At 37.7% G+C, this 22,442-nt stretch overlaps 3 protein-coding genes across 5 annotated transcripts in view; 2 read left to right on the top strand and 1 right to left on the bottom strand.

The window, feature by feature from the left end:
* Nucleotides 1–8,132, top strand: part of LOC124629427 (neuroglian) — a 43,234-nt gene extending 35,102 nt beyond the window's left edge. Inside the window, exons 14-17 of one of the 2 annotated variants that reach the window (XR_006984570.1) lie at nucleotides 734–944; nucleotides 1,446–1,543; nucleotides 2,278–3,187; nucleotides 3,494–8,132. Coding sequence is in view for 1 of the 2 variants with exons in the window: in XM_047170338.1 (XP_047026294.1) it covers nucleotides 734–944; nucleotides 1,446–1,543; nucleotides 3,494–3,591 (407 nt within the window). In the remaining variant the exon portion in view is untranslated. The remainder of the gene's footprint in view (nucleotides 1–733; nucleotides 945–1,445; nucleotides 1,544–2,277; nucleotides 3,188–3,493) is intronic. The other variant, XM_047170338.1, reaches the window with a different exon arrangement.
* A 1,288-nt stretch (nucleotides 8,133–9,420) lies between these two features.
* On the top strand, nucleotides 9,421–20,970 carry LOC124632601 (protein shifted-like). 2 transcript variants are annotated; one of them, XM_047167499.1, is made up of 8 exons: nucleotides 9,421–9,596; nucleotides 14,201–14,364; nucleotides 14,583–14,822; nucleotides 14,993–15,157; nucleotides 16,558–16,758; nucleotides 19,854–19,949; nucleotides 20,117–20,347; nucleotides 20,750–20,970. In XM_047167499.1, the coding sequence occupies exons 2-8, from the start codon at nucleotides 14,202–14,204 to the stop codon at nucleotides 20,788–20,790; spliced, it is 1,137 nt and encodes a 378-aa protein (XP_047023455.1). In that variant the 5' UTR covers nucleotides 9,421–9,596; nucleotide 14,201; the 3' UTR covers nucleotides 20,791–20,970. The 2 variants fall into 2 exon arrangements, with proteins under 2 accessions (XP_047023455.1, XP_047023457.1); XM_047167501.1 differs by having other exon boundaries at nucleotides 14,993–15,136.
* On the bottom strand, nucleotides 18,065–22,355 carry LOC124632613 (5-demethoxyubiquinone hydroxylase, mitochondrial). The gene is made up of 5 exons (XM_047167510.1): nucleotides 22,338–22,355; nucleotides 22,036–22,083; nucleotides 19,696–19,798; nucleotides 19,218–19,446; nucleotides 18,065–18,905 (listed from the first exon to the last, which is right to left on the bottom strand). Exons 3-5 carry the CDS (start codon nucleotides 19,783–19,785, stop codon nucleotides 18,628–18,630), a joined length of 597 nt encoding a protein of 198 aa, XP_047023466.1. The 5' UTR covers nucleotides 19,786–19,798; nucleotides 22,036–22,083; nucleotides 22,338–22,355; the 3' UTR covers nucleotides 18,065–18,627.
* Nucleotides 22,356–22,442: the final 87 nt, after the last annotated feature.

Below are 22,442 nucleotides of genomic sequence, written 5' to 3' on the forward strand. Positions count from 1 at the left end.
ATTTAGAACTACTTTGATTCATGTCCGCCACTTTTTACAAAGCGGGTCAGATATGCCCCATGACCTTTAAGACATAATTAGTTATTTTCAATCAGATTTCTGAATGATGACTATAAAATGTTGTATATAAATAACTTCAATAAAATAACTTTTACAAGGTACTGGCCTACTATTTTAGTTATATTATAAAATAAAAAATATTAACTATTTTGACTCTCACGAAATTACCATAACTATGATTGTTCTAAACTGAACGGTTGGCGCGAAACTCACTTTTTATCTATACAGCATTTGTACGGAACCCTCGGTGCGCGAGTCCGACTCGCACTTGGTCGGTTTATTTATTTCAAGGGGTAAATGAAAATGTTATTGGTTAAGGTACATTTTTATCGTTAGAACTATGGCCTTACTACAAAAACTGAAACACCTATTGAACACTTGCTTAAAAAAAGTGTAGCTTCAAAACGGATCTTATTTTAACGCCATAATTTGATATTTTTTTGATAAATGTTCAACAGTTATTAAAAGTTTTTGTGGTAAGACGGTCAATCTTTTTCAATTTAAAGAAATATTTTATTTTAAAATTACAGCCCTATATATCTAACTAAAGAAAGAGTATATTATCTAACTAAAGAAATAAGACTTAAATGAGATGTTCTTCTTTTGGCATCTAGGCATAGGACCAGCAGAGTGAGAATTAAATAAAACCGAACAATGCATATCTCTTTTCCAGACGGTCCAATCGTAAAGCCGGACGGCGACAAGCCGGCGACGGCGGGGTGGTTCATCGGCGTGATGCTGGCGCTGGCCTTCCTGCTGCTCGTGCTGGTGCTGGTGTGCGTGGTGCGGCGCAACCGCGGCGGCAAGTACGACGTGCACGACCGCGAGCTGGCGCATGGACGCAGGGACTATGCTGATGCCGGCTTCCATGAGTATACGCATCCGTTAGTATATTGTTCATTGATTTTAGTCTTTAAGTGTGGCAGCTGAAAAGGTTGAGCAATGAGCCAAAATAAAGAGTTGAGAAGTTCACGTCATATTGATACTTCTAGCACATTTCAAAATGTGGAAGCAATAAAGAGCTAAGGAAGGACGAGGATTATTAATGGGTACTTGAGAGTTAAAGTTTTACACGCTTTCCGCTTAGCCATAGTTAAAGGAATAAGATGATTTTCTATTCTATAAAATTAATGTCAAAGTATAATTTATTTATATACAAAATTTTGACTCACTCACACTAATACAAAGTTATAATATAGCAGCACCATATAAAAAACCTTTTTTTCTCATTATTTTTTTACAAGCTTATCGTAGCCTGAGAAGAAAGAAATACTGCGAAAATAAAAACCTATCATTGTTCCCATTTAAGAGCAAGAAATAACAAAACTATTATATTTTTATATGAAAAATTATTTTACTAACTCCTTACTTACGTGACATTCCAGACTAGACAACAAGTCCCGCCACTCGATGAGTAGCGGCACCAAGCCCGGCCCCGAGAGCGACACCGACTCCATGGCCGAGTACGGCGACGGCGAGACCGGTATGTTCTCTTATACTTGTTGCTGCTTTGTGTGATGTTTATTTTCTATGGCATTTACTGTTTAATTGGGCAGTGGGTGACCAATGATGAGTTAAATAACAAAAAAGAGGAAGTTTAGGCCATTTTCATCATTAACTAAAACTATTTTGATGAATGTAGGAGGTAATTTGAACCATTTAATTGTTTTTCCACGGACTTTTACTTACCTCAATACGGTGTAAACTATTAATTAATAATCAGATTTCATAATTTAATTAAGATTCAAATATGCCGGTATTGTCATGAAGCATTGGCGTTGGTCACTCATTGTATGCAAAAAGCCTAGATAAGTTTTTTGTTCGTATTTGATTGGCGCTAAGCTTGATCTTTCAAAAGAAGTGTTTTGTTTCTAACTTTTTTAGTGCAGTGTCTCTATTTTTAATTGTTAGCCAATTTGCTGCATTGTCATTAATTTTTAAAGCACGGTATTTTTTTTATTGAACTGTGCAAAAATTTTCATTATTTCATTTGATTTGAACAGAGGGCAAAAAATGTAATCAAAATCGTGGGCGAATTACATTATTTTGGTCAGTTCAATTCGTGTTACAGAACTATATTCACTTTAAACTTAAACCAAAGTTTTCATTAGTTAAAAAAAAAACGATTTGTTGAGCTAAGTTCTGTAATGCTTTGCTAAGTTATCGTAAGCATGTGTGTGGTGGCTAAGCATTAGCATGAAGTACAAACGTTTGCAGCGGGTATGAACGAGGACGGGTCGTTCATCGGGCAGTACGGGCGCAAGCGCCGGCCGCCCGCCGCCGCCAACCCCGACTCCGCCTCGCAGGCCTTCGCCACGCTCGTCTAACTACCTCTCCTTCATTCCTCCACACAAGTGTTTACTGAGATCATCCTGTCATACTAAATCCTCTTGTGTTCGTCTATTAAACATTTAAAACTTTAAAACAATGCACTTTATTTTGTAGCATATTTTATCTCAGTAAACATTCTAAGCCTTTGCAAAAAGTGCTCCAAATAGCTACGTTCTTGTATGTTTGATATGTATAACGTAGTGCCATTGCATCACAATTTAATGCAACTAAACAGTCCGGTACTGACAGCCAATCAGCGTAGGCTTGGTCTATCTCTTCTTCGTTCTGATTGGCTCATTTGACGGTGACGTCGCCCGCCAAAATTTGTTCTCTATTACGTTTTGATCTGTGAATTATGTTGTGAATCTTTTTTTTTTATTGATCTGAGCAGTATACTGCTAGTTTAAGCACCGTTTTCATGCACGCCACTGAAATAAGTAAATTATTTAGTTCTTTGTCTTGGGCATGAAAATTGTAGTTGTAATATTTACAAAAGGGCGTCCAGTCTTTATTGCACTATTTCAGAAATAGTTCTAAATAAAGGCTTTATCACTGTCCCTTCGCAAGATATCGCAGCTTAGGTTAGGTATTAAGTACAGAATAATTTGTATGTAAGTAACTTTAGGTTGTAAAGAAACAGATGATATTATTTGGAGTGAATTTCCTACTTAAATGTTTATTAGCGTGCTTTGTTATAAGTTTTGCATTTGTTTTAATGTTGATATTATTTCCCGTTCCGTCCCTTTTCCTGTTTTTCTTTGCCTGCACGAGCGCCGTTTTTGTTTTCTTTCGTAAGGTATGATTTTTTTTGCTTTTATTTTTCTCTTTTATTTTTTTGCATTCAATCATGCTATAATTTCGGAATAATGTTTTTAAATGTTTTTTTTTTTATTGTGTAACCATGCATGTTTTGATTGTTTTTCTTGTTCTAATCTTAATATTTTCAGAATTTTATTTTTTGTATTTTCAAGTTTTATATACCAAAGGTTTACTTTGTGGTAAATAGTTTCTATGTGGTCTAAATTCTCCTCTTTTCTTACATCGATTATTTAAAAGGCCAAATTTGATGAACCTGTATTAATTTATCTCCCGTCCCCCTCAGGTCGGTTCACGGAGGACGGGTCGTTCATCGGGCAGTACGTGCCGGGCGCCCGCGTGCTGCCGCCGCCCGCGCCCGCGCAGCCGCCCACATACGTATAAACTCCACCGCGGTACTAACACATATTATCTCTATTGTTTGTCTGTGTGGAAAGCAAGGGGTGGATTACAAATCGCAACTAAATTCTAAACGTAAAGAAGTAAAATTCGGTGTAAAACTAAGTTTAGATTGTATAACAAAAATATCTATGCTGGTCGTACCGTCAAATGGACATTTTCATCTTAAATTCAATGAATAATTTATTCATGGCTACACACGAACGTGGCTATAAATATCTTGTGTATGACCTAAACTTAGTTTTACATTGTATTTACTGTTTTATGCAACACTCCGCGCTAACCACATGTAGTTTTGACTGTAAGTACGTATTGTCGCTCTATCTCTCTCACACTTACCACTAAGGCGGTATGAAAGAGCAACAATATGTTACAGTAGGCAGACTTTAACGTCACGAATGTTCAGTGTCTTGCACGCGTCGACTTTTATTTAGAACATTATTTTCGCAATATTATATTGTAAAAAATATCTTAAAAAACGTCTCGATTTCATAACGTCATCTTGTGACTTATAGAAATTATCGGTAACCACGAAACGATGTATCGATAATACAAGCTTAACAGCTTATTTCAGTTTGTTTGAGACGCGGAAATATCTGTAATGTAAAACTGCACTGCCATTCTTCTTACATGTATTAGGTTGATTGAAAAATTATCGACTCACACCAGACTTAGGTGCGAAAGGGGGTCAATTAACACAATCTTTTGACAACGAAGATTGGTGCCTTCACAACAATTTAAAACTACAGTCAGAATTTCCCACGTTATAGTCAAGTGTGAGTCAAAATTTTTCAAACGCTTTAAAATTATCCGTGATCTATCGACAGTGAATATTTAGTTGAAATTTATTAGCGTGTAAGCATTAGTATAAGCTGGTAACTAGCCTACCCTCTCTCCACTGTTAGTGACCATAGACAAGCTAAAAAAGGTTTTATTGACTATTCCTCGAGGTCTTAGCGATCGTCTCTAAGTCTGTTGAACATTTCGTTATTTATGAGACTGATTTTAAGTAATGTGAAATAGTCAAACTGGCACTGACGTTCAGGTTTTGGTGGATTACGAAAATAGGATTCGTTAACAGCTGTGTTGGGCGCCAATTAAAATGTCTGAACTGGGGCCTAGCGTGAAACTATCCTCGTATAAAACACCGTGGATAGTTTATATCAAGCAGTCATCATGCATAGTGTGTAGTACGAAATTACCATTTGTGTGTCAGTGGTCTCCAAAACCTGAACGTCAAGATACTCGGCTTGTGTTAGTAAGTAGGCGATGTTACGGCTCGATATCAATTACGTGTAGTTAACATACGGTAGCTGGACAAGACTTGAGATAAGAAAAGCTATTTTTGTCACAGAAATAAGGTAATTAGCTCTCAACTCCGGTGGTCATGTGCGCTTGTTGCGGACTTATCACGCTTCGCTAAATATTATAAGTATGGAGGTAAGCTTGGGTTAAAGGAGTTTAGCGGCTCGGTTTGAATGGTCAGTTCGCAAGCCAAAATTATCGTATCCCTTATTTTTATATAAAATGCATATCTTTCTATCAACTCTTTGAAACACGCTATGGACCATAAAGATTTTTATTTTACGAATCAATCCTATGACTGTTATGAAAATTCAAAATATATCTTTGTCATTGTAAAATGTTGTAACACTTAAGCGTTGACCAAGCTTGTTCAATTAATAGATGTTGTCTTACATTGCCGTGTTCTCAGATACCGCAGGCTCGCTTAGGAAATCTATTTATTGTTTAGTTGAACCATTAAGATCTCTTCTTTATGTTCTTTCTAAGACTTATATTCTCTTATGTATTGAGTGAACCTGCGATATCTCACAACTCGAAAGCAATGGACGCGACGATTGAGTATCTAGAGAAATCTATATTTTATTAAGAAAAGTAAATAGATATTTTTATATGATTGCGCAGTTTGACCACCGGGGCATATTGTGGTGCTTTGCAAGTGAAGAGAGGCGAGTTCGGTGTTGTGTAGTGTAGCGTCACGCGGCCTCACGCCTCCCACCTGAGTCAGGCGATGCAACCAAACGCATAGAAAGATAACGGTTTCCGATAAATAGCATGCCAGAAACAAACTTTGACGTTCAGAAAGATGACTTTAGATTGGAGTCCAATGGATAGTCATTATTGTAGTTGAATCATCATCAACATTTAGCCACAGGCGTCACTTTATATAAACACATTACTCTAGATGTAGATCATCGATGTTATCAACTTGTATAAAAGCCGCTTGAAATGTGTGCGTGTTGTGTTCCGACATGTCTGACTGTAACATAGGCGTGATGATATTGCGAAGAATCTCGTTTTATTAGGAGTTACAAAAATCTCTATTTATCCCTCAACACTTCGAATTTTATCCATCGATCGTCGGTACACTAGTATCGATTGTAATCGATAAAGTAAATTGTATAGAATATTCATCATTCTGATATTATAGTTATCCGTGACCATCCTCTTTGGTACATCTCGCAAATCTCGAATGAATTTAAGTGCGGGGCGACCCGTCGATATAATGTCTCTCTTACGTAGTATTAAGTCCTCTTTATAGGCTTTTTTCGTATTTGAATTTTTCATATTTGACTATTATTGAAGTTTTGCACCGATCACATTGAAGTTAATGCCCAAGTTGATGTTTCTGATTTTGGACAATTGTAAACGCGAGACCAGTGTTACCCGATACCAGTGTAACGATACAGCTAAATACAATTGGTCGTATGTATGAATAAAATCGGTGAGCGTTGGTCTGGCGGGCGCATGTAACAATATCTCAATTGTATCGTGTTTAGATTAAGGCTAGGGACTCGTGTTAACTAATGTTAGGTAGCTAACGCATTCGCTTACTGCAACTGTACATGTATATTTTATCCTTTGCCTTATGTACCTATTGTATCCGGTTTATTCGCACGCCGGCGGGATTACCGTCGATTTACTTTATTATTATTTATTTGTGTATACTTACTTCTCCGCCTGAAAGGTGTCGGGTCTTAATTGAGTACATTCCAGACGGTCTAACCATGTTGATTTTTCAAATCGTTTTATTTATTGTCTCCCCAATGACGCGTCGGTCAGATGTAATCTGAACAATGTTTGTAAAACTAGACCGACGGACGAGACTACCACCATAATTTATAATTATTTAAATACTTGACACATATTTATTTGGTCCCTCGTTATAATGTATAGTTTGTCGCAGGTAACATGTTCTCATTTAGAGCTTATACTGTAACTATTGGTACCTTATACATTGCATATTTATATTTGATGGCACTGTTATTGTAACCCCTTTAAGTTATTTGTTAAGGAGTCTTTATCATGTCTATTGTCTAGTAAGAATTTAATATATATCTATTAATATTAATTGATTATAGTAGGAGCCTTGTTCTATTCGCGTCTGTTTTGTCGCTTTTTATACCCGTTAACGATTTGAAAATTCTTTGTCTTGATGAAAAAAAAAAACTTGTTACGGTTCAAAATGACAATTTTGATATTAGATTGTTAGTCACCGGTATACGGTGGATATTCTCACTGCCTTCCCTACTAAATTACACTGTGTTCATTTTGTTTTACAAGTACCTAGTGAAGAACTTGCCTTACGTAAAATTATGAATGAAAATGTGATTTTCATTTGTCCAGATTCGACCTGACAGCACAATGTCTGCATTTACTTAGTCACAATATTTACCGTGAATTGTATCAAAGTAGTTTCCCAGTAATTGGTACTTCGCCGTACACATAATATAATAGTTGATGTTAGCAGTTAAAGTAATATTGTTGTGTAACTTTATTCGGTCGCAAGTGTAACGAACTTCTCATACATTTTGAAAATAGTATTAATTTATGAAATTGTAATAGACCTAATGTAAAGCGAAGCGTATTGAAAGCATTTCACTAATTAGATGAAATAGTGTCAACACGAGAGAGATCTGTGTTCATATATTATCACTTTTAATACATCAGTATTTTACAAAGGCCCTTTATGATCGAGGAGCTAGTTTTCAAACAATGCTTTCAATACGTTTCGCCAACTAAATATTTAGTAATAGCCGAAGTATTCGCTAAACACGAACTGGTAGATTCTAATTGTTGTGAGGTACATTCAGTGTTATCTATAATGTTGACGATGCTTGGTTTTCGCCATTTATTTATTCAACAGTTCATTCAAGAAATATCTTGTGAGTTATAGGCGCTAGACGTCTAACCCTTGTTATAATACAAAATGGGAAAATTATAGCATCAATAACAGTTTAATTATATTTGCTAAGCAAGCTTTTTTATCTACATTGGACTATTTGTTGGTTAGATAATAGTTTGCATTTATTATATAAAAAAAAATGTTTAAAATCATGACAAAAGTGTAGGTAAAGACTTGTGAAAATTTCTGATCTGACCCGTACGATTCTGTTCACGAATTATCGTAAATTACATTTTAGTTCGCATTAAGTAACTGTAATTTATTGTAACTATGATGAATATTTTTTTATGTTGCATAGAAAATAAATATTAAGAAATTATTTTTTTGTTTTTCATTTCAACAGTGTACTGACTTCTTGCTGGTTTTGTCAATATTTTAAAAGGTGAGATCTAGATTTTCACAGAGAAAACGAATATAACTTACATAACAACATTATGGGAACTGAGAATTTGATTGCAAGAATTAACAGGAATATAAACATACTGTTACGACAAGAGTGGTTCCAAAAACTTGTGTGAAGCATATTTAGAGCTTACTCAGTAGCTACTGGGACTAAAGACAAATTCATGATCTTCATGACTGCGGAGCACCGAGCACCGATATCTCTTTACGTAGGGTATTCAAAATAAATGAAATTGGCGAGAACAGCTAAAACTAAACACAACTTAAATCAGGAAACCAACAGAACATATTTTTTTTATACAACCAATGGAATTTCTGGCGGAGACGAGATGTTTGAATTAGGTAGAATCTTTTCCCCAAAGAAACTTTATATAAGATCTTGCGTCATAAAACCCACATCACAGTTTCCCAAAAATTTCTTCAAAAAGTATTTGCGGTTGCGGCCTGTAATGATATCTGATGCTACATTCATATTAACTCACCTACCGTCGAAACACCGGCAATTTTTCTTCTTTACTCCTGAATTAGCCGAATATCGATGAATCATTAGTCTTTCTTTTCTCTTATATGTAAGATTAAGCTTAAGGCGATATCCCTGTAACTGAGAACCTTGTTTTACATAAAGAACATACACAGATTTCGTTAGTAGTAAATTAGGTTGCGTTCAGACTAAACAATGCGTCAATGGCAGGTAAAATATAAACCTCGGCAACACGCGCTATTCATTCATAAAGTGCTAACAATAGTTACAAAAACAACCTGCGGCTACATTAACGACTGCGCGCAAAACCTTACACTTTGAAAAGGAGCTTACAAAATAAATCTGCCAAGATTTATGATGAATATTCATGCTTGTGTTAATACTTTTTGCTTCTGGGCTCCTTCATCCATAATTTATGGACTGTAATCTAGAAAGATTGATTGATAAACCATCGCCATCAACTTGGAGCAGCGGCTAATCTAATCAGCAGATGCTAAATTTGACCGGCCATAACATTGTATGTGAGCTGATTGTAAACCTTCCCACGTCTCCCGGACGATTTGCTATCAATGGAAACATGCAAAATACTGATCATAAATTATATCGGCGAAGTATCAAACAAACTAAATTGGTCTGCCTGCGTCACCTCTATAATATGAAAAATTAAGTCCAAAATCCTTTGTGGTAGAACTTTTTGAAGCGCAAAACAAAGCTATGGATTGAGTAAGGAGCCAGTATGTAGGCAGTCTGTGTCCGACCGTCGCCAGGGTGGGACATCATCGAGCCTTGTTTATTTGTTGTCCAGCAACACGTCCGAGTTCGCGAGTTGTGAAGTGACTTTTAAATTATGAGTGTGCGTGCCACAATATTATTTTAAAAGGAACCCGCCGTTAATTACAGGTGAGATAAGACCTTCCTTGTAAACTATATCATATCGCGAAATCCATTCAGGATGACAGAGGTCGGTAAATAAAAGATCGTTGATCCCACTTAAAAGTTAATTGTTTAATCGATTCGGAATTCGAGTGGCGATCTTCTTTATTAATTACCCACATATGTAGTGTTTACTGATAAGAGATTTTATTCCTTAGTAATTAGATAATTAAAGTTGAGACTGATTTTATCATTGAACTATTAAAGATTAAACCGCAGAATAATGTTAGAAGGGCGCTTTGAACAAAAACAGGAGATTAAAGAAAGCATAAAAAAGTAAACATTGATATCTGGCAAATGTAAACATCACGGGGTGTTATTAATAGAGGCCTAACTATGGGATCATATGTTAGGAGCAGTGCACATGCACGGTGCATCACGAGAGTTAAGGCTGGCCATTAAACGGCTACTTGTCGAGTGTGATTTGTGAGACACGCAGGATAAAATTGTAAAACCGGCTTTATGATCTATCTGACAACGTTGTAATCGTTAAATGAAATGGATACACGTTTTTAATAGCCCTGCTACTTACTGGACAAGTGTACCTGTGCGATTTATTAGTCTTTTTGCACCAGCCCGGTTCAGACTTAACGATGTTTTAATCGTTGGACATGTAGTTGACGATTTGTCGTCAATGGTGATGGAGCTTTTACTTACGATGATAAGTAATCGATTGCTTGATAGCTCTAAATACTTATCTAATGTACCTATAGTTGCGTCCTCATTTTAATTTCAAATGCTCGCTTATTAGGGAAAAACTGCAATCGTGAAAATACCTTGAATTTAGTTATAACACCTTTAGTCTATCAATACCTATTGGACAATATTTACCTACTAATCTGATCTCGCGTGACAAATTCTTCTTTGTGTAAGGCAAACATGACTAGGTACAGCTAAATCTCCAAGAGTAAAGTCCACTAGGTATGACCGGCATCTTTTCACACCTATTGCTTCCTTACTAGTTATAATGAGAGTTATTTAGATGGCATTTGCTATGAAATTGAGGAACATACGATGGTAGGTATTTCAGGGTGCATGAAGTTCCTCAAGACCAGAAAATGCTAACAGTATGGACTTGCTTATTATAATTTATTCTTATAGATATTTAATCGAGTTGTAAGTCGCATCATGAATAGGCGCCCTTACTCGCTTGCCGGACGGGGGCGGCCGGCAGCCGGACTTTATTTTTTTACTTTTTACACGGTTACCTGTTCCCTGAACGAGTATCGTATCGACGGTGCCCGCTGGTTCGCTGCTTAGCTTAACAAGTGCACGCCAGAGGTGCCCCATCTTTGGACAGCTATGGTTTACTGTGGCACTTTGTTTTATAAGCTTGTGGAGCCTTGATAGTTATAAAGATTAGGATTTTGGGTCAGTTTGGGGATGTTTTAGTGTCATGATACGCAAAAATATGCATAGTTACCAAAATATGTTGAGATACTTCAGCAAATAATAGGCTTTGATAAATTCAGAAAGAATATATCTAATCCAAATCGAATTAAGACCCTGGAAGATATTCTAAAATTGATATGTATAAAAGTGATTCGAGTATTTTATAAACTCGTTTTAGACCACAAATCGGTGACTGCAAAAAAAAACTAAAATACATAAACATTTGGTTTTCGCGAATCGTCCCACGGTCATTCGCACGTCTTATCACAGGATGCACCAGTCTCACTCACTGAAACTGTCATTCGGAACTAAAATATTACCCTTTTAACGTTATTTTTATACCAGATCGAGGGAACACTCGGATGATTTAGCTCTAAATATAAAGGGTTCGTTATGAACGGCTATCCTTTTTGCATGGAAACAATGACTCAGTTGGTTATAAAATGCGAAAGTAACTGCTTGTATGTTGATCAAGAACTATGATCCGCTTCAACCCCAAGATTTTCTCAGAAATACAAAAATAAGTAGGTACCTAAACCAACATTTCCTTACATATTCATATACAATACGTAGATCTCCTTGTTCCATCTAAGAAGTAGCACAACAAACTCTCCAGCAACAAATCTGTTAGTTAAAGATGGCCACTATAATCACAATAACTTGTAGTTATGTTAATCAACAAATTGAATGTTGACAGCTATGGGCAATTGTTAAATAGAATAGCTACTGGTTGTGTTGTAAAATGGCATGAATGAGGACAATTTCAGCCGGTCGTGTCATTAATAAAACCCCAGAAGATATTCGTTGTTATTTGCGTATATGGTTTACCGCAAAAAGTTTTACCTAACCTACAGTTTGCGGTAAAGACGTAACGATTGATTCATTCTAATACTTTTGTAGGTGCATGATACTGAATTTTGAGTGGCAACCAGATATCTTATGATTGTGCCCGTCAATGCAAAAATTGAAAACTTTTTAGCATAGGCCAAATATGATCTTCAGGCATTTGCAGAATTAGCTTGTTGATAAATGGATATTAATTAGCCAATAGCAACCGGCTTCTTGTCTTGTTTTATTGCTATGCCAACTAAAAGTTGTAAATAAACAAGAATGGAGTATAATACGTCCTTATGTACCTATCTATTTAATTAAATAGAGATTCACAAAGGGATCTTTCTAGAAGAAGACCTTAATCGCAAGTGTGCAAACTGGTAGGTATAACTTTCTACTGATAAGAGACGATTAATAAGTATCGGACTATCGGATGATAGTTAACTGTACATAATACCATAACTGACCTGCATCACAAGAGTCACGATGTGCGAGCCATGGTGCGTCACACTGCACTCTAATTGTGTATCAATTAACTTCAATTATCGACTTATGTTTTACTATCCGCCGACCACGCTAATTTGAGGTTATCGCACTTAAACGTGTTTCAGTTACAACACTAAGATAAATGGCGCCCGAAAAAATATTATCCCCCATTTGAACAGCAATAATTTGTAAACATAACGTGACCTCTTGATAAAGATGGACTATTTCAAACATTTTTTCTAGAACACAAGGTTTGTTGTTGGTAAACTTCGCACTATTTAATTGGGTGATAACAATTTAAATATCCATCTAGTCTCAAAAGGTCAATTGTGGTCAACCCTTTGATCACGAGATTTAATACGGTAGAGTCAACAAAAATATTTGTTGGTGAAAATGGGCATCAGTTACGCATCTCTTATCCATCCTCATCTTCAACGGAAACCCTACTATGGAAAACTATTGATACTCGGAAAAGCATCATTAGCGGCAATAGATATAAGCTTTCTGATTCCATAGACTCGATAATGAATAGAGGCCTACTTGCAGCAAGTGTGATGCAAGTAGGGTTAATGGGTATTTATTATTTTTCCTTGTAAAATACGTGTAATTAAGTAAGGTATTTAAGAAGGACCCAATAATTTGGACTTCCTAACAAAATGTAAGGTAAACTTAGACGAAATTGTTGTGCACCCCTACGCATAGAGCTATTGGACTCGTCTTTTTTTTGTTAACACCTTCTGTACGTATAATTTGACACCGGGAGCGAGTAAAAAAACTAGTAGACATTACCTTTTGACAGGGGATATTTAATGAAGTTGTAGCTTTTTTTACTCGAGTCGAGGGTTTCTCACGATAATACCATTGTAGGAGCACGTCCCAAACGGTCTCAATCAATTATGTTAACTGTGATAATTTTGTTTTACTTTTTTTTGTGGGCGAAGAGAGTTTTTGTATGGTCGACAAACAAATTATACGCCACTTACACGCTTATTATAGGGTCGCGTTGGAACGCTTTAATGGAATCATGACATATTTTAGGTGATAGTTGGTTGGACTGTTAATTGGACATTGGGGAACGATTCGGTTTTAACGTCTGGGATCGGGCTCCATCCAGATTTTACGACTGATGAAATGCCCGTAATAACCAGTTGCGTTCATATTTTTTATTATTATCTGTATCTAGTTAAAGGAATATTTATATATTTTTGAAGGCAGGTTTTTGTGAAATTGACTCTCAAATGCCGAGTCAAGTCCGAATCTTTGCATAAATGACTAAAATCTTTCCGTTCTTTACTTGTTGTTGTATGTATAACTAATACAAAATACTTGTTGCGTGTAACTACGTATTCTGTTTACTCCAAAATAGAATTTTCACATAAACCCCACGACCGCTAAGTTATAAACACAAATTAGCATGCCTAGACTCTAAACGGAATTCCCAATCATTCTTTCTCGACATGTCTTTATTTACAAAACCATCACATATATATGGTTACACATATAACACCTGAATCACATCGCGAAAGCAATGGTCTCCAATTTGTTGCGGCTCAATCATACCTACTAAGTATTAGGCTAGAAACTGGACTAGGAGACGTATTAACGGAAAAACCTGCCAAAGACATCAATAAGAAATAGTGAGTGCGACGAGAGCGTGCTAAAAAGCTTCACTGGGTAAAAGCTTACGACAATCTCCTATTAACATTACATGTGCTTTCAAACTGACTGGTAAGAGATGTAGACCTCCACATACTAACATTGATCCCCTAATATTGTGCGTTTGGCATCGATGGGCCTTCAAACTCCGCTGGATCACCCAAGTATAACTATGTATAGCTAATGATGAAGTGGTAATCCCCCAGCATGTGGCGATCGGCTTCGATGGGCGCGCGGCTGTGCGCGGGGCTGGCGCTGGCGATGTCGCTGGCCCTGGGCGCCGGGAGACGCGACTATAAGGACCCGGAGGCGAGGCATCATGCCGACCTATCGCTGTGGATTGATGAGCGGCAAGTCAGGATGTTTAGTGGTAATTAACTTTTACTTACCACTATTATTCATAGTCAAACTTCTTCTACATCTTCGAGCCTTCCTCGAACTGCACTTCTTTAGTAAGGTCCAGATAAGCATAGTTTTGGACATATTTGACGATACGTTTTGTGATTTCATTTGGACATAAACTGCAAACCCTACATTTGTGTATACTAGTAGTACAATAACGTCTGTATGTAAAATATCAATTTCCAGGTATATCAATGCAAGTATTCGCCATAATAAACGGTCACGTATCACCCTACGTGTTAGACCCAAACTTCTCCAATAAACTGCCAGTGATACCATCTGAAGTTGGCTACGTGAACTTCACGTGGAAGTCGAAGAAGCGATACTACTATGACTTTGATATTCTGACGTCATCAGACCTAACGATACTGAAGCCGCCTGTATTGTCCATCAAAACACGAGGACGGGTGCCTAAAACATCAAAAGGTAATTTCAACTTGTTAAAATTAACGAGAAATGTGAGACCCAATTTTAGACCATTTTTTTACATCATGATATTTTCATTGCCAGGAAGTATATAATTTAGAGAGCATTTTCAGCAACTTTAACAGGTAAATGTCATTAGTCTAAATATAAATAACGAGTTTGTTCCACAGAATTCAGTATAATTTTGCCATGTGTGGGCAATAATAGCGGCGTGGCCACGTTTGAAATAGGGCTAGTGCTAAAAAATGGCCGCGGATTGCCGCTAAAAGGCACCCCATTAAGATTACACCTAAAGAAGGAATGCGCACAGAGAGGTGTGTATTTAGAAAGGACAGGTATTGTATCGCCAACGCATTTTTAACACTTACACGCCTGTGATTTTGTGGCTGTATAACATTTTTGCACATATTTGTATGACTACTAAATTAATTAACTAATTACCTAATGTTATCTATAATAACGTGCTTTACTCCTAAAACTAAACAACAACAAAAACACAGGCGTAACGCTTACAACTTGATTTAAAAATAACAGTAAATTAATTCTTCTACAACTTGCAATATCTATTAGAGTCCCGAAGCTTATTAATTCAATTTCTCATGCTTAGTTCATAAAAAGCGAAGTATAACGAACTTGAATACCAGAACTGAAACACTGAACATTGCATTTCATCTATTTCGAGCTCATATTGTTATGCTTACGCTACTAATAATACATTTATGGGTAGTTGGTATGAGCGAACGCTTTACCACCGCCTATTACAGTTTCACAGCATAACACGTCACCTGTTTGTGCTCACGCGTCGGGAACAATACAGCGATTGACATTTATTACTGTTTTGTATTCCATTTTATGATGAATTTATTAAAGTTTATTCTAAAACAATCGATAATTTAGACTAAACAATCAACGGTCTTGTCTTTGGCCACAACTGTTGTTATGCTGAAATTCATTTCTTTTCCATAAAGGTTCGTTCAGTAAAATATTTCTTCTTGTTAATAAAAAAAGAATATTTCCACTAAATCAATCGCTGTGTTGTGCGTACGCTCTAACAAATATAAGCTCAGTGTGTAAGCCTGCGATGCGCGCCAGGCCGTATATTAACCGAATGCGTTATTTTCCGGGGTGCCGCGAGACGCTGGTTGGCTGCATACGGTGCCTCTGCTCACGGCATTTGTGTGTTTTTAGGTTCGTATTCATATGCTTGCTTTCTAACTAATACATACTCATTTTATTTGAAATGCCCGTATTCATTCATTACTCCCAATTAATCGAAATGTTTGTTTGAAAGAATATAAATTAAAGTATAGCTTGAGGAATGAAAGTCGGAAAATATCCTACGAAAAAAAATAAATCCAATCAATACAAACCGCATATAGATTTCTGATATAATCTAAGATAATAATTGGACTCTCTAAGCCTTGTTAACTCTATTCTAACATTCCGTTTCACACGAACACTTTTCATAGGAGTAATGTATAAATTCGGGTATATTTTATGGTTTGTTAAATCATCATTTGCATCATCATCAATGTTCGCACTAATTTATTTGACAAGCTCTTTAACACGTTGTCATTTAGGTCCCAGTTGCCTTTGATTCTAGATAAAGTGTCGAATACCATAATAAACGAAAAACTAATAATTACTTTTGAAAAAAAATCGAATCCCTATTTTATCCGCTGTATAGTTTTACATAACCTGTTTGTAAAGTAACAATTAACCCTTCTACGATCAGGCCCCGACCCGGAATGTGACAAAAAATGCGCAAACCAAGGGTGGTGCAACAACGAGAAAATATGCCAGTGTCCGGAGGGTTACATGGGGCAGGACTGTCGGACGGCGCTGTGTTACCCGCAGTGCATGAACGGCGGCAACTGCACCGCGCCCGGAGTGTGTTCCTGCCCGCCTGGGTACCAGGGACGCAACTGTGAGGGAGGTGGGTGACAGTAGTCTATAGACTAGTAGGTACAAGATATGCCAGTGTCCCGAGGGTTACATGGAGCAGGACTGTCGGACAGCGTTGTGTTACCCGCAGTGCATGAACGGCGGCAACTGCACCGCGCCTGGAGTGTGATAGTGATCTATAGAGTAGTATAGTAGCTAGTACAAGATATGCCAGTGTCCGGAGGGTTACATTGGGCTGGTCATTAGTCGCAAGCTGTGTTATTCGCCCGTGTACCAGGGACGCAACTGTGAGGGAGGTGGGTGACAGCTATCTATAGACTAGTAGGTAGCTAGTAGGTACAAGATATGCCAGTGTCCGGAGGGTTACATTGGGCTGGTCATTAGGCGCAAGCTGTGTTATTCGCCCGTGTACCAGGGACGCAACTGTGAGGGGGGTGGGTGACAGCTATCTATAGACTAGTAGGTAGCTAGTAGGTACAAGATATGCCAGTGTCCTAAGGGTTACATTGGGCTGGCCAGTAGCACCAAGGTGTGTTATTCGCCCGTGTACCAGGGACGCAACTGTGAGGGAGGTGGGTGACAGCTATCTATAGACTAGTAGGTAGCTAGTAGGTACAAGATATGCCAGTGTCCTAAGGGTTACATTAGGCTGGCCAGTAGCACCAAGGTGTGTTATTCGCCCGTGTACCAGGGACGCAACTGTGAGGGAGGTGGGTGACAGCTATCTATAGACTAGTAGGTAGCTAGTAGGTACAAGATATGCCAGTGTCCTAAGGGTTACATTGGGCTGGCCAGTAGGACCAAGGTGTTATTCGCCCGTGTACCAGGGACGCAACTGTGAGGGAGGTGGGTGACAGCTATCTATAGACTAGTAGGTAGCTAGTAGGTACAAGATATGCCAGTGTCCTAAGGGTTACATTGGGCTGGCCAGTCGGACCAAGGTGTGTTATTCGCCCGTGTACCAGGGACGCAATTGTGAGGGAGATGATTCACGCAATTGTGAGACAATGCTTTATTGACTGATTCATCATCATCATCATCAGCCTATCGCAGTTCACTGCTGGACATAGGCCTCTCCAAATGCACGCCACTGAGATCGATTGATTATATTATTATTGACTGGTAGCTAGTACGATATGACGAAGTCGTGAGGTAACATCATGGTTACAAGACCCACTACTGATAATAGTAGCACTGCTTAAGCACAAGGGCCCAGAAACTTTTAATCATTTTTATTACCATCAATATTAGAGCGTTTCATGATAGTAGTTAGATGTTTTAGGTTTGAATCTGTAATACAGTATCCGCTTATTAGTTACAAAGATGAAAAGCAGAAATCTGTTTAATACATAATTTTATTCGTTTAACAAAAATATACATTGTCATGTAAAAAGTCGTCTAGATATTTGGAATTTCTAGACTATTTTACTATGTTTTGTGATGTCTGTTGGATGCTATAGAAAGCTAACAGGAAATAATACTTTATAGATACTCTTGTTATATAAATGCTACATTAAATTCAAAGCGTTTTCATAATATGTCTGGCTAACTTTATAACGACACAAAAATCTCCGTCTGACATAAAAAATTCTTACTAGTAGTTGTTCAAAATCTTAATACGGGATTCTTCCTATTTGTAGCTCATGACGATGAATAAATTAAAGGAACCCACATTGGATAAAAACTAAGTGGTCCATGTTGTTTTGGCTGTCTTATGACATCACAAGCAAATAGGAGACAATTCCACAAATAGTAAACTTTGTACTCTTGTATTTTCAGTTATTCATAGTAATTCTTATGAGCAACATTTATTACGTTTAAAGTGACTACAAAAGTACTCACATGTATTCAAGATGGCGGACTAGACTATCTTTAGCAGTTTATATAAAATCCTCTATACTCAAACCTTCTTCGATAAAGCTATAGCCACCTTACAACCAGCCTTGATAACTTCAGTCATGGCTTTGTAAAAGGGGGCTTGTTCAGCTCCATGGTCTATCCCTGTATCGTGGTGTTCCTGCTCCTCATTTCGGAAGTTGGTGATGGTTTCCAGGATCTCCTTGTCAATGTTAGGGTCCTCCATAAGGGTTCTGAGCTGGTCGTTGTAGTGGTCTACTATGACCGTCTCCACGGCTACCGTGCAAGCCATTGCTGCTTCTTTGCCTAGGAGTGCTGAGCCTGGAATGGGAAGATTCAGTTGTTATTTTAAGGTTTATGATGCTTAAAAAAATGTGTAGGTTCAGAATAGGTTGGTCTATTAGTTTTGTCTATTGAATTTTAGTTAATTGTTACAAGACAAACGGAGAACATTGTCGTTCCTATTAGTCGTATTTTCTTCTTTTTCGTCGTGAGTGCCGAAAAAATAGAGATCCACTTCAGATGTTCGTGGTTCTCGAACTCAGAATAAAACTATGTTATAAAAGTTTTACTATGTTTTACTCTGAGGTTGTCTTTGACACCATTTAGCTGAATTACTATAAAGATGCTCACCAGCTCCCAACACGAATCCAGCAACATTCCATATCGGAGTCAGCGCAGTTGGCCTGACCCTGTACTCGTTGATCAGCTCCTCAAACTTGGCGCGATGTTTCTTCTCCTGGTCCCACATGTGCTGAATCAGCGGGCCTTCAGCAGTGCTACCTAGTACTGCCATCTGGCCAGCGTAGATACGGTCTGCTCCTAACTCGCCTGCATGGTCCACTCGGATTATCTGGTCCAGCTGGAATGAGAGACAGGATGGGTTACAAATGGGTTCATTGATATTTTACGGCATATAGGTTACAATTATTTTGGTAGAATTGCGGCTTCTATACCTTGGTGCATCTATGGTAACACTATTTTTTAAAGTTGAAGCCAAGTTATATTAAACCAATTTAGGGTCAAATATTCTCTGAAAGGATAAGGCAGTTATGTTTTGAAGTGTTCTTCTTATAAAGTAAATTTTTAAGTTATGCAAAATTGTACTCACATGTGGATTCTTCTTCCAATACGGCCTACTGCTAGCGGACACCGTGCTGTGCGCGCAGCGTATATGTTGCAGCAACGGTTGACGCAGCATCTTGTTCTAGTTCCTGTAACAAATAACAAATAGATACAATATGTGTTACATTACACTCTTTGTTGCAGGCATATGCGCGCAGAAATGTTTGAACGGAGGCAAGTGTATACAGAAGGACACATGTGAATGTCCTAAAGGCTACTACGGATTGCGCTGTGAATTTTGTAAGTACCTCCTTTTACATTTACCAAAATGATGAGGAAAACAGTCTATGTGAGCTTAACCAAAGACTTCTTTATATTGTTGGACTAAAAGCTTCTTAGCCTGCAACCTAAGCTAGATTTTGCAGATAGACATTTGATATTTTTCCTAACGGCTTCAATCTTTCCAGCAAAATGCGTGATCCCCTGCTTAAACGGGGGCCGCTGTAAAGGGGTGAACAAGTGCCGCTGCCCCGTAGGGCTGGGCGGCAACCACTGCGAGGTGGGGCGGCGGGTGGGCGACTGCACGTGTCGCGGCGAGTCCTGCGCCGGCGCTCACACGTGCCGCCACGGCCGCTGTGTGGCGGGTGCGTGTGTGTGCGAGCCTGGCTGGAGGGGGCGCTGGTGTCATCGGTCTACCGGTATGTTTTGTAACCTTTAGGCCGCAACTCCTTTTTAAAAAAGAGTAAGCAGAAATCCATGTGCTTTGAACATTAAAGGTCTCTGCACACAGCGGGCGCGGCGCGGCGGGACGGCTCTGTGTGGTGTCCGTAATATCTAGTACATTACAACTGCTCAGTGTCGCGTCGCCGTCCCGTCCCGCCGCGCCGCGCCGCGACCGCTGTGTGCAGAGACCTTAAGCTTGAATATTGCCCTCTTTATCTAAAAGATTAGCGGTCAATGACATCATACCGAAATGCATGAACAGCCACAAAATTAATATTTCCTGTAAAAATATATTTGAGTCTGTGGCTCCCTGAATTGTTGATCTACTTTTCTTATTTAAATTTCATGAAGTAAAAACTGAAACTGCTCTTTTACAGGATCATCAGAAGAGTCCGGCGAATACAAGAGGCCTCGATGAAACAAATACAAACTGTTGACGAAACTACTTAATAATGATGTGATTTCTTAAATTTTATTATAAATATTTTATACATATTTTGTAACATTGATAAATTAGTCATTTAGATGTTAAGCTCTATGCCACTTAGTTTATGTATTTAGATTTAGGACTACAAAATAAAATAAAATATTAGATATACTTTGTGCTTGTTTTATTTTCTACTTCCATTGCTACTATTTTCACTAACATCCTGAAAGGACAAGGTCAGCATATCATGAATAAATTCTGGATGCCTTGCATTGCAATTTAAAATATTGCCGACCTTATTCCACTAGCAATCACAATTATTATCAATATAGTATTTAGGTAGGCCTGTTGACTTGTTTTTTAGTAAGTGCCCTAACAGAGTGTAAGACTTATCCTTACATTTATATTTATAAAAGCGAAAGTAACTCAGTCTGTCCAGCTTTCACATTACATCTACTGAACTGATTAGAATAAATTTTGAAAAATACAATGAAAATAAAGTCTTTATCCCAGTGCCGTACGTAGTTCTCTCAAGATGGGTGGAACCCGGGGAACAGATAGTAGGCTATATACTATTTAAGTAAAAGCTTTTGGTCTACAATGGAAATATGATTGTGGACAATCATTGCATAATAATAGTACTATTTGAGTAAGGCTCTAGGTTTAGACAAATTCACATCAAATAGGTATTTATTTTGTGTCAATAGTTTCACATAATCAGTTAACAGCAAACTGATACATAATGTACATGTTGTTACCTCAGGTTGTTACACTCACTTTTAGGACACATAATATACTATGTATTTTTTTCAATATAATTTTAAATGTAAAGGTTAGGAAGTACCTTATGTTCTGATTACATGTGGAAACGAATAAAATGCAACTAATGGGCCCCTTTTGGTAAAAAGGTTAGGTGAGACTGTAGCTAAGGGTGCGCAGAGAACTCAGGACTTAACAAAATCAAAATACCTACTACAAATGGCCAGGTATTGAGTTCTATCACTCAGAATCACCAAAAATGGTGATGGTGGTGCTACACTCTGTTTAGCTGTTTGTTTGTTTTAGTCCCATTTTTGGTCAGGACCGAAAGTTATTTATAAAAATTTAACACCAAATAGTTTTCACTTTTAATAATATCATGATTTTTGTTTATAAATAAGTTTGGCAGTCTGTCTATCTATCAACTAACCTCAAAGAATGCATGATCTTATAAATAAATGTAAGTATTCAACTTACCTTATTCCTTTTACTATTTTCCGAGACTATATTACGCAATCTCACAATCTGTAAATAAAAAGAAATAACAAACTCAACACGCGAATTCACAAAACTTGTTTACAATCGCAAAACGTCAAATGCAGTTCCTGAAAATCTCACTAGATGTCACTACCGTATGACGTGAAATGATCAATTTCTAAAATAAACTAGGGATTTTTCCTGAACATCTAACAACTTAGGACGTCAGAATAAATAAATAGAAATATTTGACTACCAAAATTGGTGAGTATCTTTCACAAAATAAGCTTTTATTTACTCACAAAGCTGTGAATCCTTTCCCCCCTCAGGCAGAGGGGCGATTTCCCTTTCCATACGAAAACCACACCGCGCAGACTCGTACAAAATGGCGACCCCTAGATACGAAG

This window comes from Helicoverpa zea, chromosome 1 (genome assembly GCF_022581195.2).
Source record: "Helicoverpa zea isolate HzStark_Cry1AcR chromosome 1, ilHelZeax1.1, whole genome shotgun sequence".
NCBI lineage: Eukaryota > Metazoa > Arthropoda > Insecta > Lepidoptera > Noctuidae > Helicoverpa > Helicoverpa zea.